The sequence below is a fragment of the Petaurus breviceps genome, unplaced genomic scaffold (genome assembly GCF_028583685.1).
Source record: "Petaurus breviceps papuanus isolate PSGF00001 unplaced genomic scaffold, PetGlider_PUasm1.0 90895, whole genome shotgun sequence".
Lineage (NCBI taxonomy): Eukaryota > Metazoa > Chordata > Mammalia > Diprotodontia > Petauridae > Petaurus > Petaurus breviceps.
Window position 1 is genome coordinate 29,998,501 of NW_027187372.1, and position 23,368 is coordinate 30,021,868.

General features: G+C 45.9%; 1 protein-coding gene across 1 annotated transcript in view; it reads right to left on the reverse strand.

Moving 5' to 3' along the window:
* Nucleotides 1-7,542: 7,542 nt before the first annotated feature.
* Nucleotides 7,543-23,368, reverse strand: part of PLEKHA6 (pleckstrin homology domain containing A6) — a 217,570-nt gene continuing 201,744 nt past the window's right edge. Inside the window, exons 22-28 of the mRNA XM_069074647.1 lie at nucleotides 22,856-22,962; nucleotides 21,611-21,787; nucleotides 20,490-20,657; nucleotides 20,276-20,409; nucleotides 19,226-19,371; nucleotides 12,130-12,253; nucleotides 7,543-11,540 (exon numbers count right to left, since the gene is read on the reverse strand). Coding sequence (XP_068930748.1) covers nucleotides 12,138-12,253; nucleotides 19,226-19,371; nucleotides 20,276-20,409; nucleotides 20,490-20,657; nucleotides 21,611-21,787; nucleotides 22,856-22,962 — 848 coding nt within the window. The 3' untranslated portion in view covers nucleotides 7,543-11,540; nucleotides 12,130-12,137. The remainder of the gene's footprint in view (nucleotides 11,541-12,129; nucleotides 12,254-19,225; nucleotides 19,372-20,275; nucleotides 20,410-20,489; nucleotides 20,658-21,610; nucleotides 21,788-22,855; nucleotides 22,963-23,368) is intronic.

Here is a 23,368-nt window from a genome sequence, read left to right on the forward strand (position 1 = left end):
GCTATCAGGCATCTACAGATGGAGGGTACCAAGCCTGTGGAAACAAATCTAACAAACAAGGTGAACAAACAAAAAATCAAGAAAAAGCAAAGAGACAATAACCAGACTATCGTAGCCTCATTCACGGTAGAATAAATGAGTTAAGGGTACAATTTTGTAATCATCTTCTCCAGAATAAACAATAGTTACAGTGTTATCCCTCCCATATGCTATAATCTCTGCAGCCTTTGGAAGATCATCTGGCTTCCGTTTTACCCATACTTTAGCTCCTGATTTTATTCTATCAGTAGAACCAAATCCTTCAGTTCCTGTGACAGTTATTTTGGAAGGAGGGTCAGTTTTTACAAGTGGCATTGTTTTACAAGGAACAATAATCACTTGAACTATCCTATCATTCTTGTGAATCTGTATGGGCCTTTCACTTAAATTCTGGAATGTTACAACAATTTCTCCTTGATAATTAGAATCTATTACTCCAGCCAATACATGTATTCCTTGAGCTGCTAATCCTGATTTGGGTAAAATCTGTCCAAAGTGATTTTTAGGGATTCTTATGCATATCCCAGTGGATATTTTTCTTATTTCTTTTCTGTCCAACCAAAAGTCCTCTAAACAATGTAAATCATACCCCATTGAACCAGGTGGTCCTGGGTACGGTGCTGGGACATCTGGCCTCAAGGTCCAATACTCAATAATTGGGATCTTGTGTGTTTGTTGTTTTCTAATTTGCAGATTGGGGGTCATCATTCTGGCTAGAGGTGTACTTCCTCCCAATGGTCTATTATTCAAATTACGCAAAGCCATGAACAAATTATCCTTCCAATGTTGATATGAATTATTGGAACTTAACTTCCTCAATTGTCCTTTCAGTAATCCATTCATTCTTTCAATCAACCCAGATGCTTCTGGATAATATGGAATATGATATATCCATTCTATATTGTTTAGTATACAATACTTCTTCATTTCATTGCCTTTGAAATGTGACCCGTTGTCACTTTGAATCTGCATTGGGGTTCCATAATATAGGCTTATGAGATCTAGAGTTTTACAAGTGTTTTTCTGGGTTGCATTCTTATAAGGACAAGCTACTAGTACACCTGAATAGGTATCAACACAAGTACATATAAATCTGCATCCTTTATCCAGTGGTAGTGGACCAATATAATCTATTTGCCAGATTTGGGCTGGGACTTTTCCTCTTGCTATCTCTCCAGTTATTACCCGAGGAACAGTTCACTCCTTTTCCAATTGACATATATGACAGTCTTCTGCTATCTGTTTTAACAGTGAATGAGAGATACTAATACCTCGATCTTGTGCCCACTGGTGTGTGGCCTGGACCCCCAAATGGCCTGCTGTTTGGTGGACCCATTTTGCTAATACCGGATCATCAGTTGTTGTCAAAGTAGGGACAATATGTTCAGTAGCAATCTTTGCCAGTCGATCAGCAAGAGCATTGTACTCACGTTCTGGTGTGGTGGGGGCCACGTGAGCATCTACATGAAAAACTGACAAGTCAGTGACCAAAGACATGTTCCAGATATCTTCCCATAATTCTTTGCCCCAGACTTGTTTCCCATGAATTTCCCAATTTTCATTTTTCCACATGGGCATCCATGTAGCTAACCCATTAGCTACCGCCCATGAATCAGTGAATATATGACACTGTCCTCCTTGTTCTAGTTTGATGGCTTGATATACTGCCATAAGTTCAGCATATTGGCTACTTGCACCTATCCCAGTACTTTCCAAAGTCCTTCTAGTACATGGGTTATAGGCCACTGCTTTCCAATGTCTTTTTTGCCCCAAATATTTTGCTGTCCCATCAGTAAACCATGCATGTCTCTTTTGTTCCTCAGTTAATACATCATATCCCTCATTCCACTTTACAGTGGACTTTACCAACTGTTGCTTTGGCTCAGGGGGTGTGTCATTCCTCTCAATTTCTATGTTTGCTACAGATTCATGTAGAGCAGAGACTCCGCTTTTGCCTGTTTTCGCTCTATTTTGAATATACCACTTCCATTTGATTATACTAGCCTCTTGGGCATGTCCAATTCTGTGAGAAGCTGGGGTACTCATTACCCAGGTCATAATTGGGATTCCAGGTCTTAATATCACTTCATGGCCCAGAGTCAGTTGTTCAGTCTCCACCAAAGCCCAATATGCAGCTAACAACTGCTGAGGACTGCCAGGGGGGTATCATAATATGCATTTGCATCTCCAATCAGGATAGCAGTTTTCATTACCTCCTCCTTTAGTTTTCTCATACAGTCTCTAAGTGAGTACCAGGGTCTGTCTCCCCTAGGCCACATAGATTCAGTTGGATATTGCTTTGTGCAACCTTCTGCAGCTAAAGCTAGAAGATTTGTTTTATTATTTCCTCCTTTCATATGGTGATCCCTAAAAGCCTGGTGTACAAAAGGATTCTGACTGATACTTATGAATTTTAAACAGTCCTCACTGTCCAGTGTTATTCCTCCGGCGCCTTCATCAGTGATTCTTACTATCCAAGACACTAAAGACTCCCCCATTCTTTGGGTAAATCTACTCAATATATCAGTGATCTCCTGTTGAGTGAAATCCTCAATTATCTCCCTGGACTCTGTTTTGCCTCGGTGGCTCTCCTGTCTTCTTCTTCGTATGGGGAGAGCTTCTACATTAGAAGACTCCTCATCTAACCTTGCTCCATTCTCCTCACACACATTCTCCTGGAAGCTGTCAGGGCAACTCTGCCCAGCCTGTACAAAAACTGCATGCACATTCGTTCTGCTAGTTTTTTGCTTCCTTTTAGCTACATGAATAGTAGCTTGCTCCTGGACTGGAGTCCCTCCAGTTTGCTCTTCTGAGTGCTGTGACACAGAAGAATCCTCAGGCAAACCAGCTGACTACCTAGCCATCTGAGCTCTTTCCTTCAGCAGCTTATCCCTACTTTTACACATAAGGCGATAACTTGTTAGCAGCACCCAGCCTCTCCTGCACACTCCTGCCAGTTCTTTGCCTGGTTCTATGGGTATTGCTTTCAAACATCTTTCCAAATCTCCAGGTTCTCCCTCTTTTAGCCTTGGTTCCCAGTTTTCACAGGGCCCTGTGCTTTTAGCCCATTCTCTGGCTAGAGAGGAATAAGGCAAATCCTCCCATCCTGGAATAGCCATTTCTCCCTCTAAAGCCCCACTGCTTCCAAATAGAGGCCTGACATTTTGTCATCCCATCCTCGTCGCCAAATGTATCAGCAATGCCATATTCACAATGCCTATAGAGATTACAAATATGCTGATATAATTATCCATTAGAAAATACGTCATGTTTGCCATATGAGGAAATAAACTAGAAAATTTATTAAGATACCAAAAGACTGAGTCCCAAAACCAGAAAGTGAAAGCCATCAGAGTAGTTATGACATTGGCACAGGTAGATAAAGTAGAAAGCACCCACATTTTCAAGCCTTTAAAACAGAACAGGCTACCTCAGGCAAAGGTCCTCCTCTCCCCACTCACAGCAACCACCCAGCGTCCTGGAAGAGCGCTCCCAGCAGCTCCGGCCCCTGGCAGTCCTCAGCAGGAGTCCTTAGCAGAAAGTCCTTAGCAGTTCTAACTCAAAAAGGGCTTCGCGCTGCCACTGCCTCTGCTGCTGCCGCCGTCACCACCACCGCCAGCCACCGAAGGAACGCTAGCTTGGCTTCCGCTTCCTCTTGCTCCGCCCCTTCCTGCTACGTCAGCAAGTCCAACGGGGCATGGAAGATCTTTAAATCCCATAACCCTTACAACATGTAAGTGATTTTTCCCATTCTATGTGAGATAACATTTGATTCCTTGAAAGACTTCTCTCCAAAATAGCTTCCCCATTTATTTCATTACTGGCAATGCTATCTGTTTTTTCAATCAAAGCTTCTCTGTCTTGGCTTTCAGAATATTCCAGTCTTATTATATATTATTCCCCTTCATACACTCTCTGATCCAACCAAAATGCCATTCTTGCTTTACCTCACACGTGATACACCATATAGGCATGGTTATGTCTTTGCACAAGAGTATTTATTAAGCACTTGCTATCTACCAGGCATTGGACTAAGTGTTAGGGATATAAGTGGAAGCAAAAAGAAAGACATCCCCTACCCTTGGAGAGTTTATAATCTAATGAAAAAAGACCATACATAAAAGGGAATTTAAGGGGCGGCAAGGTGGCACAGTGAATAGAGCACTGGACCTGGAGTCAGGAGGACCTGATGCTTGACACACTTACTAGTCGTGTGACTTTGGGGCAAGTCACTTAACCCCAATTGCCCTCCAAAAAGAAAAAAAAAAGGGAATTTAAAAGCTGGGCAAAGGTGGGGGTAGAAAGGAAATAATGCAAGACTTTGGATAGTTAAGAAGCAAGAGAAAAGAAACATGGCTGTCCTTGGCCCTTCCCCAAGCTGGAGGTTCTGGAAGGAACCCACTAATAGAAAAGGGACCTGAAGGGCAGAGGGATGCTCCAACTTAAGAAAGACAGATGTCCACCTCCCTCCCACCCACACTGGAACCATAGACTGACAGTAGGGTAGAAGCAGGAGTGTGCTGAAGCCAGCCCAAATCTGCACTGGGAAACAACTGAATTTTCAGTGTGAGCATTTACACCCAGGAAACCAGCAAATGAATCAGGACTTGATTTAGTGTTTTGTTGATTGTCTAGATTTAAGAGAGTGTTGGAGAAAATAATAACAATGCAGATTAAACATAAAAATGTGTGTAGGGAAAACATTCACCCCCACCCCCACCCCCAAGATCTGGTTGTTAAATATTTACCAGCACAGCCCTGAGTATAGGTTAGCCTAGATGGCCCAAAGCACTGAGGTCCTTTCAAACTCTAAAAATTCTGTGATTCTGTGATTAACTCATGTACATCCACCCCGACCCTACCCCCTCCGAACCCCTTACCCATTTTATAATATTGTGCACTCTTTAACAAATCTCTCTTCATAATTATTCCTCTCAAGCTCCTTCCATCCTCTGATACTCATAGAAACTTGATTCCTTTCCAAGACATAGTCCCTCCTCTTCTCCCCCCACTAGATATAATGTTTCTTAGTGGAAAGAGTCCATAGCCAGGAAGACCTGAGTTCAAAGCTAGTCTCAGACATTTGCTGTCCATGTAACCCTGAGCAAGTCACTTATCTTCCATGTGCCTCAGTTTCCTCATCTGTAAATTGGGGATAACACTAGACCATACCTTCCGGGGTTGTTTGAAGATCAATGAAATAATAATTGTTAAAGCACCTCTTGCCTGGACCATTATAATGACTTTTTCATTGGTTTCCCTTCCCTGTTTCAAGTCTTTCTCTTCCCCAACCCATCCTCCCCACATAGCTGCCAAATTGATATTCCTAAAGAAGTATTAGCCATTCCACTCTCTCCTGCTCAAGAAGCGACCCTCTATTGCCTTTAGGATGAAGCACAAACCCATCGGTTTAGCTTCTAAAGCCTTTTGCAATGTCTCTAATCTATTTTTCCAAAATGATTAATTTCCCCAACATGCTCAACATTTCAGACAATCTGTCCTGTTTGCTTCCCCATCTTCCATTTCCATGCCTTTGCATTGGCTGTGCCTCCTGCCTTCAATACACTCCCCCCTCACCTCTATCGCTCCGAATTCTGAGCTTCAAGACAAAGCTTAAATATTATCTCCTATACCACTCCTTATCTCTCCAGTGGTAGTGCTTTTCTTGTCCCCAAATCACTTGATTACTTTCTATAGATCTTGTATTTACTTATCTATGTATTGTATCAGTCAACTATAATTTATTAAGTTAGTCAAATAGCATTCATTAACCACCTACTATGCACTAAGTGGTGTGCTACACACTGGGGAGACAAAGAAAGGCAAAAGGCAGGCCCCTGCCCTCAAGGATCTTACAGTCTAATGGGCTATAACGAGGAAAGCATGAGGTTTCACTTTTGCCTTTCTCTCTCCCGTGCCTAGCACAGTGCCTTGCACATAGTACCGTAGGCACACACACATGCTTGATGAAAGAATGAATGACTCTTAAGTCTATATTTCTATCTCTAATATCTCTGGTGAACTCTAATCCTGCATTGAGAATTGCCTGCCAGACACGTCTACCTTAATATCCTTGAGGTATCTCACATTCAACACACAGCACCTAAAAACAAAGCTCATCATCTGTCTTCTATCCCCAGACGGATTCTTCCTCTAAAGTTCCCTATTTTAGTTGAGGGCATCATCTCCTTTCCACGCACCCAAGTTTTGCGTCATAGGAGTCATTCTTGACTCTTCCCTCTCCTTCAACCCCCACATTCATTCAGCTGCCTCCACGTCTTCTCTTGTATCTGTCCCTCTCTCCAATCACACAGCCTTTCCCTGGACTATTTCTATAACCTCATTGGTTCTGTCTCTTTCCTCTTCACACAGCTCTCAACTCAACATTCTTAAAACAGATCATACCATGTCATTCTTCCTAGTCAAAAATCAGGAGACGCAAAACTTACTACCCATTTGACGTTGGGCAAGTTACTTAATCTCCCTTAGTTTCTGGGGCTCAGAATTCAGAAAATGGCACTCAGTTTCCTCATGTATAAAAATGAGGGTGTTGGCATGTATAACCTATATTGAATTGCTTGTCTTCCCAGTGGGGGTGGGTGAGGAGGGAAGAAGGGAGAGAATCCGGAACTCAAAGTCTTAAAAACAAAAGTTAAAAAATTGTTACATGCAACTGGAGAATAAGATATACAAGCAATGGGGTATAGAAATCCATCTTGCCCTACAAGAAAATAAGGGGTAAGGGGAAGGATGGGGGATATAAGAGGGGGCAGGCTAGAGGAAGGAGTCATCATATGCTTGCCATCTTAGGATAGGGGGCAGGGGAGACATGGGGAGAAAATTTGGAACCCAAAATCTTGTGGAAATGAATGTTGAAAACTAAAAATAAATAAATTCTGGGGACAAAAATGAGGGTGTTGGACAAGGATACCTCTGTTCAGTTCCAGTTCTAGATTTATGATTCCATGAGCATATGAAATAACACTCATTCAGGAATCAGAGAACCTGGGTTCAAATCCCACCCCTGCAACTTCTTGTGTAACTTTGAGCACCTCATTCAAGGTCCCTGGGTATTGGGTTCCTCACCTGTGAAACGAGGGATCCTAAATCATGTTTTACAAGGAAGATACAGAGCCTCCCAAGAACACAGTGGGTAGAGTCTTCAAACTTTCTCTGGAGTTCAAGAATGTCTGATCTTGGCTCTGCTCTAACCCCATCCTTGCTCCCACAGTCAAGGAAATCACCACTCCCAAAGGTCTTCCTCTTCTTTATCATTCCACTAACTCTGGTCCCCAGGTCTCATAAGCCTTTGTTCCCCTACTAGACTATATAAGTTCTATGCAGGCAGCTGTCCTGTTTTATCTAAACTTTGTTATCTATCTCCCCCAATGCCTAAACACTGTGCTCTGATTACCACAGCTTAACAAATACTGAATGAATGAATGCTCAATGAATTTGCCCTTACCCTCTTCCCAGCACAGAGTTGGAGACACACCATATGTACAAACCATCCATTTTATTTCCTGTTTTGGTTTTATACAAACTTATTTTTATACAAATGCAGCTCCCCTTGAGAGCTAGGACTGCTCTAATAGTTGCTACATCTAAAAAGAATGACTGCTGAAAGGAGGAAGCAAATGGTCACCCATTCCAGGGAACCAAGACCTCCCCCTTCCTGGGCAAGAAAGATGCTATGAGAATGGTACAACTTCTTGGAGGATACTCAACTTCAAATCATCTCCTAAGGTCACTTTGATATCAAATAAAGACACCAACATCACAGGTTTCCTCGTTAGGTTTATTGTCTAAATCTAGCAAGATTAAATTGTCCCCAGAATGTGCATAAGTAGATATAGTTTGCTCCTGTGGAGTTTTCTTGGTTGCAAGAGTGACCAGGTGGAAGGTGTTACAGAAAGACAAGGGAATCGATCCCATCTCAACCAACAGTCATTCCTCCCTCTCCCACCCCTTTCCCCCAATAAGAGCAGAGTTCTGCTTAAGCCCTGGGCAAGGAGAGACAGAGTCCACGTAGCTAGAATATAGTTAAAGTGGCTTTTGCAACAGGACAATCCCAAACATGTCATGGGTGGAGGGAATTATTGACTGGGGCAACCCTAGGTTATTAATTAGGGATTTCCCCTGCATGGATAACACCATTAGGACTTCCTCCAGAGTCCAGACCATAGCTGTTTGAGATGGGAGTGGGTAGGCACAAGCTGGGCACTAAGTCCCCCATCTCACTTGCTGAGAGATAAAGTTCATGCTGGGCTGGTTAAGTGAAGCAAGCACCAAGGCGTTTCTTGAGGTGCAAAGTCAAGCTCTAAACTTCTGCTGAGAATCATGTGCCATTCCATCCTATGGGTACAGGGCCTTGGAGCAAGATGACAGAGACCTCCTGATTGTCTATACCCTCCCCACAAAACTGCTAATCTCATCTCATGGCAAGAGAGCAGCTAGGATTGTTGCTTTGCTTTATTTCAGTACAGAGAATACATTTCAGTGGATGGATTGGGTCTGGGTCCTCTTGGCAAGGCTGAAAGGGTTACATTACCCTTTGGAATCTTCCTTGGCACACGACCTTGTTTGGCAGCCTGGATGCCAGGCTGAGAGTACTAATCCCAATGGTGGTCTAAGGGACAGTCCCCCAAGGGAGGGAGGAACACAGCTGGAGATGCCTTACAGCCACCTGGGGGGAGGGGGAATTGGATCAAACAAAAGGGTAAGAAGATCCAAACAGCTCTCAACGCGCCCAGCTAAGAGGGGAACAGTAGCATCAGTAATCCCCAAATCATTCTTGTTTGGCTTTGGAAGACATTATGTCACGGCCCAGCAGTAGATTTGCTTTTCTGGTTGTGTTTAGCTTAGGCTGACCTGAGTCTGAATTTCCAGCTTGGGTGAGGAGAATTGGCTGAGACTTACAAATAAATCCATCTGCACTCAGTAGGAAATTGACCAGAATATCAAGTTCTCTGAAGACCTTCAAGAGAAAATCCCATGCAAATAAAGATTTCTATAACATATTTTTGAATCAGGTTCTTGCCTTTTCTGGATTGGGAAATAGTCAGCAATCCATGAGCAGGGAGATTTATTTATTGTGGAGAGGGTGGCGGTGGTACTGAGCCTTCTACTCCCAATAGCCCCATGAACTGTTAACTACGTCAGCTTGGAAATTCTACAGTTTGAAAATAGATTTGCCATTAACAAAAGCAGAAAATAGATCTATCTTAAAAGTCCTTTTTTCACTTTTGGATAAAAAGGGGACTAGAAGATGGGGGTAGAGAGGTCCACTTGTGGACCATGACCTGAAACAGGATAGAGGTAAGGGAAAGAGAAAAATAGTTAAGGTCAGGGGCTCCAGAAACAGATAAGACATCCAAACAAATATATATTATATATAATATGTATAATTTCCATAAAACATATATTAAGGCATGTAGAGTAACATAAAGATCCAGCTTTATGAAATAATGGGTGAGAAAGGGGTGGGAGAGGTTATTTCCTGATATTCTACATGTATTTCTTTTGAAAATTACTTTTTTTAAAAGGGGGTGGGGGAGAGGAGAGACAGATAAACTCCAGGAAAGGTTAACAGTCCCTGGATATCAGTTCAAAGTGGGAGGAGACAGGCTTCTTCACAGGAAGTTAAATGGGACAAGAGGAGCAAGCTGTTACAAAGACCATTGGGTACCCTTCTTTCTCCACACCCACCCTCTCCCCCAAACAGAAAGGGCAGCCTAGGGATGCTTCAACGGGGCTTTGAACAGTATGCGGGGGTCAGATCAAAATACATGATGAAAATTGATATGAGCTTTCATCTTCTTTGAGCAATAAGATATGTGTATGTAGTGGGGTGTCCTTTAGGAGGGCAGTGACTTATTATTTTGGGAATTATACTTATATAGGTGTAGCAACTATCCTAGCCAGTAAGAAGGGGGAGAGTTGGGGCAAGGGCAAGAGAATGCTAAACAGTTGTTTGCAGTTCTCCTTAGGTGTGAACTATCAGGGTATTGGGATGGTTGGGAGTGCTCTACTGTATCAGAGTGACCCTTAGGCTAGTAATTATGGCAAAAGAAAATGGTGTCATGCTTACTCTTCTCCTTCTCTAGCTGCATCTATCTTATATTATTGATTAGGAAAGAGTAAGATGCCTTGACGTTCATCTCTATACATCCTCCCCCTTCTGCACTGGAGGGGCCAGAAAGGTCCTCACATTAGAATTCCAGTGTCTCTGAAATCTGGCCCTGACTGGGAATCTTCTGAAGAATGGGGGTGGAACAGGAGATGGATTGAGCCTTTGGGTTCTATGTTCTGTCTGCTGGAAGCTAAGGAATGGGGACCAAGGAAATGTCACCAAACTGGCCAAGTGAGGTCTTCCCGCATTTCACCTTTACCAGCTGCCACACCTAGTGGGCACATGCAGACCCCAGGACATTCATCTATCCAGAGCAGTTTCCCAGGTTCTCATCAAAGATCTCTCAATTCGAATCAGAAACTTGAGCCTGAGGAAGCGCCTGCCCTAGTGTGTTTTCCCCAGGCTAGCTTGGGGAGAGGGGTGCCCAGAAGAGAGCTCTTAGGAGTGATAAGCTTATCAGAAATGCCAATCTGGTGCCGATTGCCTCCATTACTGAGTGGCGGCTTCACTCTGAGAAGACAGATTTTGAGCTACAGTTTCAGCCCCATCTTTCTCCTTTCCCCTCTTCCCCTTCCTCCTCAGCTTGAAAATGTTGGGGCAGCCTCCCCAAACACTACCCTCTGCCTCCCCATCCCTTCACCGTCCTCAACTTGTTCTTAGACACCACACAGACCTGCTGGTTCCCTAACCACTGCACCCCACCACCTGTACCACCACCACTGAGTGCTGTGACTGACATTCACATCCTTACATACTTCTCTTGACCCATTATACTTGTCTTTGGCACAGTCAAGATGACCAGTCCCTCTTCTGTCCTCAGAGGGAGTCCAGGAGCCAAGATTCGTTAAAGCTGAGGGTTTAAATGGAGAGAGTGGAATTGGAGAGGATAATAGAGGGCAGCTGGGGATTCTTCCTTGGTGTCAGGGTTCTAGGCTACGCAGGACTTCTCTGGGGCTAGGGGAGGAGATGTGTCTGTCTTTTCCGCCTCCTGGCCCATGCTGTCCCCTCCCCAGCAGGTTCCCATGTATACACTGTCACCAGCTGTGGGCGCTCCTGTCTGTTCAGGGCCAGGTGGTGGGCTGCACCTCATGCCGGTCCCTAGCCCCAGCCCAGTGACCCTCACGGAGCAGAGCAACCAGACGTCTCTCCAGAATGGGGCCATGGTCCAGGAGGCCACGGGAGTGCGTGTCTTGAGGTATCTGTGCTCCTCTCAGCAGCCAAAACCACCCCAGGCCTGGATCCCCACAGCAGTCCTGTGGGGAGCACAGTGGAGGTGAGATGGGGAGCCTAGACCCCAGATGTGGCAGAAGAGGGCTTCAGAAGGTGGCTCTGTGGAACTTCACAGCGTTGGCCTCAGCCAGGGCTTGCACTAGAGAGAGAGAGGACAAAGTGAGACAGGCGTGGGCACCAGCTAAGAGCTATCCTGAATCCACCCGTGGGCATGGGCCGCCCATTCAGAAGAGTCCCCTCTAAAGGACTTTGCCTCTAGGGAGTGACTTGGCTGGGAGGTGGGAGTGGTGTCCCTAAGATGTCTTGGCAATAAGAAATCCTTTGCATCAGATGAATAAAAATCAGTGATCATTCCTCCACTCGTGTCACATTAAGGGCTAATAATTCAGGAAGACTAGTGGCCCTTGGCTGAAGGAGCCCCGTGCCAGATTCACCCATAACAGGGCTTGTGGCATGGGAGTGTGACTTTTGAAAGCAGCGCACAGGCAGATAATGCATTCCCTAAACTAAATTCACCTCCTCCATCTGACCTGAGATCCAGGCCCAGGGCCAGCCACTGCATTGAGATGCTGTTGGTAAGCTCAAGCAGATGGATGGACCAGAGCAGAGCAGCAAGGGAAAGGGGTCAGGGGAGGGAAACAATATCTAAATGGAGGCGAGGAGATGGCTCTGGAGGTGGGGCAGGGAGTCTCTCTGGGGCGATCAAATACAGTAGAAAAGATGCTTACGTCACAGCTCAGACCCGCATAGAATGGCTGTTGTCGGTGCCCCGCGGGGGATCAGACGAGAGGGGGTTGGCTGGTGGAGTCGGGGAAGCAGGGGAGGTGGGAGGGCTTGGGGTGGCACATTGAGCTGGAAACAGAAATGAACAAGCTTGTGAATGGGAGGGAGACTGGGGAAGGGGAGGGAAATTAAGGAACCATGAACAAGGCCCCTTCCAAAAAGGGAAGAGAACCAGGGTGTCAAGGTAAGCAGGAAAAGCAGAGCTTGCAGCTGGTGAGCCAGCCCAAGCACAGGCAAAGCCCCCCTCACTCCCAGTGGAGTGTGGAAGGGCATGGCTGGTGTTGCTTGCTGGGTTGGTGGAGCCAATGAGGGCCTGGGAGTCAAGAGACCTGAGGTCTGAGCTGCTGCAGCAGCTTTCTAGGTGACCCTGGGTAGGTCATCTGCTCTCTCTGTGCCGTCATTTACTCATCTGTGAAATGAGGATGGGTAGGCACAGACAAGTTGTGATCCAGATGAATGGAAGGAATACCCCTCTCCCCATTCAAGGGATCACAGGTCCATTGGACTAATGAAGTAAAATATGAAGGTCTGCACCCCCTGCCCTATAGGGCTATTCCAGGGATACAATGAGGTAGGTCATCTATGCAGGTACCTTTCAATGGCACATCTTACAAATGAAAAGTCAAACTAATAATAATATTTGCAATTATTATATAATATTTGCAATGTTTATCATATTATTATTTTACAATAAATAGTGAAATTTCACTAATTTGAACCTTTTCTTCTCCCTCACCCCCAAGAAGAAGGCCTAGGGTGAGTTAGCCTAAGTTAATGAAAAAGTCAAATTAGACTATTTAATTTTTAAAAACAATTTTCAATTATATATTAATTTTTACCAGACTAAAAGAAAAAAGTTGCCCAGCAGAGGTGGAATGGGTACCTGCTTGAGTGAACTTTTGAGAGTCTAAATCGTGTTTTATCTAAATTCTGTATCTCATCAAGCTTATTAATGCCCAATAAATATTTGTAGAATGCAATTTGTACTTATATGCTATTAGTTTGCATACAAAAGCCAAGGCACCCTTTAAAGAGTTGGACTCATGACCTTTAAGGGTCTTTCCAATTTTGCCTGCCTTTGTAAGGATAAATAGCAAATCTGTCAATATTTTCCTTACAATCTTGCATAGGCAACTAATGAATCTGTTTCTGCCTCCTTTTTAGAAACTGTGCATGCACAGAGCACAACCTTCTTACTGAGTGAATGAGGTCCAAATTAGTGAGGTTTCACTGCAGTGTTATTTGACTAGAGCAGTAAAAACGGGAAAGTTAGGTGGGGTGGAATTGGAAGCACTTTTCAGGCCCTTATTCATCCTGAGTGGACCAGGGGGATTCAAGAAGTTAGGGACAGGTCTTCCTGTCTCACAAAAGCACAGAGTTAGGGTCTTTGCCAGGGTCACACAGGATATTACCACCCGGAAGTGGAATTCCAGGTGTCTTTCGTCCTTGCATTGCCCCCTTCCCCATTAGACCTCACTGCCCCTTCCTGCTCTCTGTTCAGCAGTCAGGAAAGGCAGGTTTAAGGAATGTGGATTCTGATTTTGCTTTTACAGCTGTTTATAGGTGTAGCTATCAGCATTTAGGACTGGTGAGTATGCTGTGAGTACAAGGAAATTCACCCGTCTTGTACATACAAGGCACTAGATCCCCAAGCAACAATGCAAGTATCCCTCAAATGTACTCATGCATTCACTCCCTCTGTCCAGTCTCACGTTGCACACATCCCCTACACCCACAGTGTGCATTCACCTAAGTGCATCCACAACCATTGTATACACTCACCCAAACTCACACTCACTACTAATAGAATCATGCCTCTTAGTGTTTTCTTCCCTTCCCCTCCTACCCACAACCTCTCCCCCTTGAAATTACTTTTTTTATGAACATATCTGTATGCATGCCACATTCTCCCAGTAAAATGTAAGCTCCTTGAGGGCAGGTTACTTTTTTGTTCTCATATCCCTAGAACTCTACAACCAGTGGATGATTATTAAGAGTTTGCTGAATCGATTTGTATGATTCAGAGATCATCCACCCAGTATCTTTGACTAGCTGGGGAACAACCAGGAATAGGAGAAGTAAGTTAGAAAGATCCATGCAGCCAAAGCTGATGCTGGGAAGTCTGTGTTCTCAAGCTAATGCCATCTATGCAGGGGCCAGTACAGTGCCTTCCCTAGGGCAGTGGTTCAATAAATGCTTGCTGAACCACTTCAAGTTTACTGACGGGTGAGCCCCTCCCTCAGAGACCTAGCAACTCTTACTTCTCACATACACAGCTCCAATAAGTCTGCTGTGATCTGAGAAAGTAAGTGACTAAATTAGATGCCAAAAATTTAGAAGGAAAATGGGCGAAGTTGGGCTACTTGCTAAGGTAGAAATGCTAGTAATAAGAAGTCACAGCTGACAATAGAATGAAAAAAAAAGACAATTAAAAGCAGGAAGGGGAATTTAAAACATGATAGTAAAAACATGTTTGTCCCCAGAGGCCTTTGGGGCAAACATATGTCCCTCAAGAGCCCAATCAGATCATCATTAAGAAATGGTTAGTCAAGCAAAGTTGGTCAGTATCCTCTTTTTAAGATTCTGTGATTGTTGTTTATTCCTTGTTCTCAAAGGGGACCATGACATCAGGGAGGTGATGCCATGACTTGAAAGTGAATTGGGTTTAAGTGAGGGAGGGCTGTACAGAGTCACCAGCCTCACTTTCTCCTCCAGAGCCTCTGGGTCCAGCGGCCAGATATAGATCAGCATGACTGGAGATGACCCAGATCTTTTTAAAGAGGCAGGGAAGTTTCTCCATAGTCTCCCTACTTCAGCACGGCAGCCTGCACTGCTGACCCAAAAGAGCACTCCCATCCCACGCCACTCAGACATCTGAGGACTCCTTCGTGCCACTGGAGGCAGCACTGGGCCCAGAGTCAAGAAGACCCAAGTTCAAATTCAGCCTCAAACACTTACTAGCAGCCCTGAAAATGGCACCTAACCTCTCTGTCCTCAGTTTCTTCGACTGTAAAACGGGGATAATTACAGCACCTAACATCCAGGGTGGTTGTAAGGATCAAATGAGATGCTTGTAAAAATGTTTAGCACAGTGCTTGGAACATAGTAGGTGCTTAATAAAAGCTTATTTCCTTCCCTTCTTCCCACAGTCTGGTGAGGATATTTGTATTTGCATTGTCTTGCACAGTGTCTAGCATCCAGTAGGTTCGAGGTTAATACTTGCTGATTGATTGATTGATTGATTGGAGGGATATAATTTGGTCATCTGGAAAACAGGCTTAAGTGGAACCAGTCCTTATCTGATGATGCCAAGTAAATGAGGCCGTACTGTACAATGTCTTCACAGTTGCCCACTCATACACACAGTGTACAACATTCTAGGGCCATGGGGTCACAGGATTTTGAGCAAACCCCTCATTTGAACCGATAAAGAAAATGGGGCCCAGAGAGGGAAAGTAACCTGGCCCCAAGGCCACAGTGGATGATGACTGGCAGGGCAGGAATTCAAACCCACATCTTCTGATCCCAGGTCTAGTACTCTCTCTTCCTACAGCACACACACGTGCACACACACACAGATACATGGGCCTTCACAAACACTGAGCACAGCTCTCACACAGATTCTGTCCTGTCACAGTCAATGCGTACACTCACAATGACTCCACTACCAATACACATTTTGCATGATGGAATGGCTCCTGCCATACCCTGGGTGCAGCTGTAGGCTTTCTGGGCCCTAGAACCCAAGAGTCAAAGCAGCAGGGACAGTAAGCCATGCCTGAGGTTTGGCAGTGCCACAGCCATTCTTTAAATATTTGGGGTTTGGGCAGAACCCAGGTGGCTGTTTGCTCTGAGTGCACGGGCCGAAACCTAAGCCTATGTGTGTAGAGGAGGAATCCGATAGGCCGGTTCAGGTTTTGTTTTCATGGAACCTCTGGCTGGAGGCCTATGGCAAAGAAAGCCAAGGCCCTGGGGCCGGACTGGGGAAGGGTTTTTCAGTAAAGGGTTTTGTTTTTATTCCCTTTGAAACAGGAAGTTGCCTTTTGCCCATAGCACAGAATTTGACCTTTAGAGGGTCAAGTTCAGTTTGGGAAGGAAATGCTGACAAGTCCTGTTCAAGCCTTCATACCCAAACCAGCTCCACAGTCTCATGCCCTGTAGTCTTGATGCAGAAAGCTGCCTTCTCCCCACCCCACTTCCAACTCTGTAGGTCTTATCCCATCCATCCACCTGCCTCCCAGCTGTGCCCAGAGCCAATGGACAACTCTCAGGGAAGATCATTCATGCTGTAGTTTGAAAAGCATTCTGAGAGTCAGAAGACCTGAGTTCAAATTCTGACTTGAATGTGAGGTGTGTGACCTGAGCCACGGAACTGACATTCTCTGGATCTTAGTTTTCTCATCTACAAAATGGGGAAAATATTACTTGAGCTACCTAGCTGCTGCACATTTTTGTTGGGAAGAAAGTGGGGTTTTTATGTAAACAGTAAAGCATGGTATTAATGAGCTATGATTATTATTCCATTGCTGGACCCTATTATATACATTACCTTCAATATCAGAAAGTTCTTCCCTGGGGCTAACTAAAATTTCTCTTGCTACAACCTAAGAGTGAACCTTTGAGAAAAACCATGTTTGTGATTATCAGGAATAAGGATGAGTAATACATATGTCTATCTATATGTAATAGTGGCATTTCTTTCCTATGGGATACTGAGCCTCTTATGGGACCAAATACCCAACATTCCAAGGGCTGTGCCCCAGCCAAAACCTATGTGCCACCAGACATGATTCATGGGATGGCCGGTGTTCTAGATGTAAAATCTCTGCCACAGGTCATGTGTGTGTCTAGCCCTGTTTTCCTTAGGAGGAACTGGTTTCTTTCTCATCTCTCTCAAAAAGGTCCCCAGGGTCAGGAATAATCTAGGTATCACCAGTGTGTAGTCTAGTCTAGCCTCTCCTCTTTCTAAGGTCAGACTGGCATAATCATCTGCTCAACTCATGTGGACCACACTTCCCCTTCTTTCCTTGCAGAACACAAAGCTCTCCATGCCTATCTGCCTCATCAGTCTCATTTCCCTACTCTGCAGTTAAATAAGCCTTTTAAGTGTTTGCCATGTTCCTTCCTTCCTTTAGTAAGAATTACTACAGCTTTACTTTCTTCTGATATATCTTGTCCCTTCCACTTGTTTAAGTTTTACCCAGTCCTGTTTCTCTCCCCCCTTGCCCAGACCTTCCCAGATAGAATGGTCCACATTCACAGCTAAACTCAATCACAGCCTACTCATCTGCCTCTACCTCCTTGTATCTGTGTCCAATCAACTCCCAATTATCCATTTTCTTCCTGGAAAACAGGAAATCTTTAAGCTCTCGCCAGTAGGGCTGGGCAGGGAGACAAGGCTGTGGCAGCTTTGCTCGGTCTCCTTAGATAACATTAGCTGTCTGTTTACACTTGCTTGCTGCCGGCTGCCCAGCAGAAGCTGGAAGGGAAAGACTTTTGACATTCCCTCCCCACATTCAGGATCAGCTATCAGGAGCAGCCTTTTAAACTCAGCCAGTGAATTACTTCCCTTGATCCAGAGATTGTAAGTTTAAAAAAAGATAAGAGAGACTTCTAAGAGATAGTGGTGTTCATGTCCAGTATGAAAGAAGGAAATAGGAGGACAGTTTTAAAGTCCTATGAAGTGATTCATAGACCAGACACCACCATAGTAAAATGCACAAAATAAAATATATCCCCAAAACAAATCAAAATCCTTTCTGATTATCTATTTTTGGATTGAGATGCTTAGGGATTATCTGTGCTATGGTTCTTCCACCTGGTGAACATGAATAATTAGGAGTTGACAGGATTCATATGCCTTCTATAAATGCATTTATGGGTAAGGAGGTCTATAGTGGCATACCCACCAATGATACTATCTGTTTTTGTTTTAGTCATATACAATTGAACCCTTTTGGGGGTTTTCTTGAAGATATATTGGAGTGGTTTGCCATTTCCTTCTCCAGGAAACTGAGGTAAACAGGGTTAAGTGACTTGCTCAGGGTCACACAGCTAGTATGTGTCTGAGGCTGGATTTGAACTCAAGTCTTCCTGACTCCAGGTCCAGCACTCTATCCACTGGGTCACCTAGCTGCCTACAGAGTTTTAACTAGGAATATTTGCACCTGAGGCAAGCACCAAAAACCATGCCTGGGACATAAATTGTTCCCTCTGTTGGTTCACTGCATTACTCTTATGAGAGAGAGAGAGAGAGAGAGAGAGAGAGAGAGAGAGAGAGAGAGAGAGGAGAGAGGAGAGAGAGAGAGAGAGAGAGAGAGAGAGAGAGAGAGAGAGAGAGAGAGAGAGAGAGAGAGAGAGAGAGAGAGAGTGTGTGAGAGAGAGACAGACAGAGTTAGAGAGAGACAGAAAGACAGAGAGAGTGAATGCTCCCTGAGGGTGAACACTGTGTCTCTTCCATGAAACATAGGAGTTTCCCAAGAGTAAAGAATAGATTTCTTCCATTAAACTGAGAGTTCCCTGAGGGCAGGGTCAAGCCTCCTCCTTGCTGTATGTGCCCCTTGCCACAGATGATCAAACCTCCTGTGGGGAAAGGCTGGGCTTGCCACCAAACGTACAAATTGTGTGGCTATGGGAGGTTGGCGGATTGATTACTGGAACTGATGGTGGAAGATACAGAAGCAGAACATGGGAGCAGACTTTGACTCTCCTTGCTCCAATCCGTCTGCCAATATTACTGCTGGGCCTGCTGGCCTGACTGTCCCTTCCTCAGACTCCCAGGGACCTGTGTGTGCTAAAAGGGGAGGGGAGCAATGTACCTGGTCACCTACATGGAAACTGGTGAGAACAAGAAGGCCCTCTTCCTTATCTGCTCTAAGGTAGAGGCCTGCCCCTGGAGTGCTGGTAGAGGCAGACAAGTTATTGACAATTCGCCCTAAGTTTGCAGCCACATGTCTCTGCCCAAGTCTGGGCCCAGCCCCAAGCCCCGGGTCAGTCTGGGCAGCCGATCTTGCTGGCAGAGCAGGGCCCACCCCCTCTCACCAGACAGCATGCGGCCCCTTCGGGAGGCCTCAGTCGCCAGGGTGCAGGAGATTTCAATCCTCTTCTCCTGCTCCTGAAGCTGGCTCTCGGGGTCCTGTGGCGCGTCCACCGAGTCGCCCTCGCCCATGGGCACCACGTTCTGCATACTGGGGAAGCACAGATACATACCCACGGAGGGCCGGGGTGATACAGGGGCCCTTCAGGCAGCTGTGTCTATGCTAGGCTTTATGTGTCTTTAACCTGGGGTTCACAAAATTATTAGAGACATTGTTTTGACAGCTCTATTCCAATATAATTGGTCTCCTTTGTCATCTTAAGTAGTTCATGTTATGCATTTCAAAACATTATCTTGAGAAGGGATCCATAGGCTTCACCAGACTGGGATACCAAAAAGGTTGAGCTCCCCTGGGGTACAGGGAGCTGGTGAATATGCTTCCCACGGTAACAATCAATCAAACAGCAAACCTTGACTCTGCACCTACCACGTCCCAGGCACTGTGCTGGGTGCTAGAATAGAAGTACTACATTGAGGTGGACCTTGTCTTCAGGGACTTTCCATTCCACTGGAGGCAAGTTATCCCCAAGGATATAGGCTGAAGAGGAAAATAGGTGGTGCATTCCCTGACACCATTTATCTGAGTGAAACCAAGTTAAAATGGACAAAGGCTGTCTTAAGGGGAGACAGGACTCCCAACAGGGCAATGGAAGAATGGGTGTGTAAGAAAGGGATGTAGGCCAGCCTGTGGTTTTGTCTTGGACATGGTTTGGGATGATCATGGGCAGACAGCCCACGTATGAGCTCAGGCCCCTGTTAGTCCCAGCTGACAGAAGTCCTGATGGGGAGATGTTCTCTTCTCCCAGATCTCTAGGCCCAGAGCTGGGCAGGCATTGAGCCTATGGCACTTGGTAAGAACCAGAGTACACAGCTGGAGGCACTAGGGACAAGCGGGCCTCAAAGGCACTGACCCTCAGAGTTCCCTGGGTACTGAGGGTGAGGACAGGGAGAGAGCAGGTGATACTGCCACCTCCTCCCACCCCAAGCCTAGTCACCTGGATTTGGCAATCAGAGTTTTGATCCTTTCCACCTTTTTCTGCTTCTCCTTCATCTCTTCTGGGCTCAGGGGTGTTTCTGGCTCCAGCTCAATGTACCGTTCGGGGATGAAGACTTTGTCGGGCGTGGAGAGCTACAGGTGTGAGGATGCAGAGATTACAGGCTGTTCCCTGCCCGTGGCCCCCAAGTGGGGAGGCAGGAGTTTCTTCTTACCTCCTTGGTGATGTCCACATCATAGTGTTGGGGTTCTAGTTCCATCTTTCGAAGTCGGGCAATCTCTTCCTGGGGAGTCTCATAGGCCTGTCCACCAGGTTCCTCCGCCCGAAGTGCTGCTTCCAAGTTGGAGATGTCCACCTCATGGATACTGCGGTGACGGCGCACCTGGGAGCCAGCAAAGCCATGGCCACTTGGGGCCTGTGTCCCCCCTGCCCTGACCCTCCCCTGTCATCAACCAGGTGTGGCTCTCCTAGTCCTGGTCACCCTGGGAAGGACTTTCCCTCCTAGTTATTAAACTCTAAACTCCACTTCTCGGCCGTCTTCCAAAGCCTTTCATAATTTGGCCCATCTTCCCTAAACAATCTCCTCTCTTGCTTTTTTCCTACTGCCTTCTGGAATAGGCCAGCTGGCTTCTCATGGTCCCAAAAAGAGACCCATCTGTGACATCAGGCAAATCACTTAACCACCATGGGCCTCAATTTCCTCATCTGGAAGATGATGGGGCTGGACTAGATGACCTCTGAGGTCTCTTCCAGCTCTGGAACTAGGATCCTACAATCCCCTTCTGACTCTGAAAGCTCATTTGTGCCCTTTTCCCTGGCTAGAATGCAGTCTTCTCTTCTACTGCCTATCTGAATCGTATCCATCCATCATGGCCACCTCAAGTCCCATTTCCTCCAAGAAGCCTTCCCTGATAACTCTGGCCAACACTGGCCTCCTGTCTCCCTCACTGTCCCTGCAACTCACCACATAATATTGTTCCTCAATTCTATTTTTCCTTAATATCAAACTAAATGTCTCACATGAGTGTCCTATTTCCCAAACCGATTGCAAGTTCCTTGAGGTAGGAACCGTATCTTATATTTTCTTCTCTGTTCTTTCTCCATAATGCCCGCATGGTGGTGTCTTACATCTAGCAGGCCCCTTGCAAAGGCTTGTTGAATGGAATTCTACTTAAAGTGGCCCTTCCAGGCACCCCAGCAAGGCCTCTCCCAGTCATCCCAGTGAGGAGTTTCCCACCCTTACCCAACAATGCCCACTGGCCGGGCTGGCCATGCCCAGGGAGCAGGGGAGTCTCACAGCCCCCTATGCCCATGGGGTGGCTGGGGGAGTTTTACCACTTTGTAGGAGGGTCGGGCAGTGGGGTCAGGGGATGGGCCAGCTGGGAGTTGTAGGCTCCGCCGCTTCTCCTTCATGGAGCTGTTCTGATGCCGCCTCATGCGGTCGATCTGCTCCTCCACACTCATCTTGACCTTCACCTCGTTGGGAAACATTGCACTCTTGGGACGCTCCTGCTGGGAGGGGGTGGGGGTGGGTGTGTGTGTGTGTGGAGGGGAGGGGAGGGGGAGGTACTGGACGGCTCCCTTAGTTCCCTCACCCACCCTCTGCCATTCCCAACTCCTGCCTTGGCTCAAAAGTCACCTCCTTCAGAGAGCCTTCCTGGATTGATCCCTAATTCCATGTCAATCTCTGTTTCATTCTGCATTCCTGAATGTGTTTGCATTATGTTTACCTGCACTTTGGCAAAATTCTCCATGAATTTTGTATTTTTGTATTTGTGTTCCCACATCTTTTTAGAATGGCAGAGTTGGAAGAGCCCCCAGAGGCCATCTAGCCTACCTACAGGAGGGATCTCCTCTAAGTCCTCCCAGAGAAGAGGTCTGCCCAGCTTCTGCTTGGACAGCTCCACTCCCTGATGGGGAAAGCCCTGATTCATCACTATTATCTTTCCTGTCTCTCTCATCAGACCAGGAGCTCCTTGAGGGTAACAACTGAGTCCCCTCATCCTTTCTCAACAGGCTGTGAGCCCCCCAAGGGTGAGGACTAGAGCAAGAGGTGGAAATGGTAGAGAGGCAGACTCAGGCTTGATGTAAGGGGGAACATCCTAACCATTAGATCTGTCCAAAAGTGACTCTCCTGTCCTCTTTGGAGGGTGTCTGGCAGAGTGGAGCCAGTGGCACGCGTGGGCCATACTACATGACCTCTGAGGTCCCCTACAACTCTGAGGTTCTGTGACCATCTCCCAGTTAGATGGGAAGGTCTGTGAAGGAAGGAACTCTGTTTCCTTTTTCCTAGCACATTGCAGGAGAGGAAGGTGTTGCTGAGACACAGCTCTCTGGTATTAGTTGAGTGCTGGATTTATAGTCAGAGGACCTGAGTTTGAATCCCAACTCTGTCACTTAGGCTCGTTCGACCTTGGGTAAATCACTTAACCCCTCTGGTCTCCATTTCCTCATCTGTAGTGGTTGGACTCAGTGACCTCAATGTCCCTGTCAGCTCGATATTCCCGATCTTTTGGTTCTTGCGTTCTGGTTTCCCTCCCCTTCCTCCACCCTTCTTTGCCTGCCAGATTAGGTACTTACCCGGGAGAGGGGTCCATTGGGAAGCCCACTGGCACTCCTCCTCACCACCGTTGATGGTGCTACCTCCTCATCAGTGGGTGACTTTGTCCGAGGGGGCACAATGCCAACTGAGAGGAATTAGAAGGGGAGAGTGTTCAACAAAGAAGGGTAGTTTGATGAGGGTGATGGGGGGGGGGGGAGCAGCATCTCCTGGAGAAAGAGGGAAGAGGGACTCAAGGACAGACTTAGCTCCTTTCAGAATCCCAAAAATCAGACAAGAGACAGGATAGGTCAGTGTTTGTATCAAACTCAAATTGACTTAGAAAACCACAAGTTAGCATCATCTGTTGCATTTTTATTTATTTTGTTAAACATTTCTTGATTACATTTTAATCTTCTTCTTCTGTAAATGGCTACAGTTTGACACCTCTGGAAGGAGACCCCATATATCACATAGGCTATACTATCTACCACAGCCCATCACACCAAATACCACTCACCACTACAGGAAGACAGTGAGGCCTTAAAAGATTC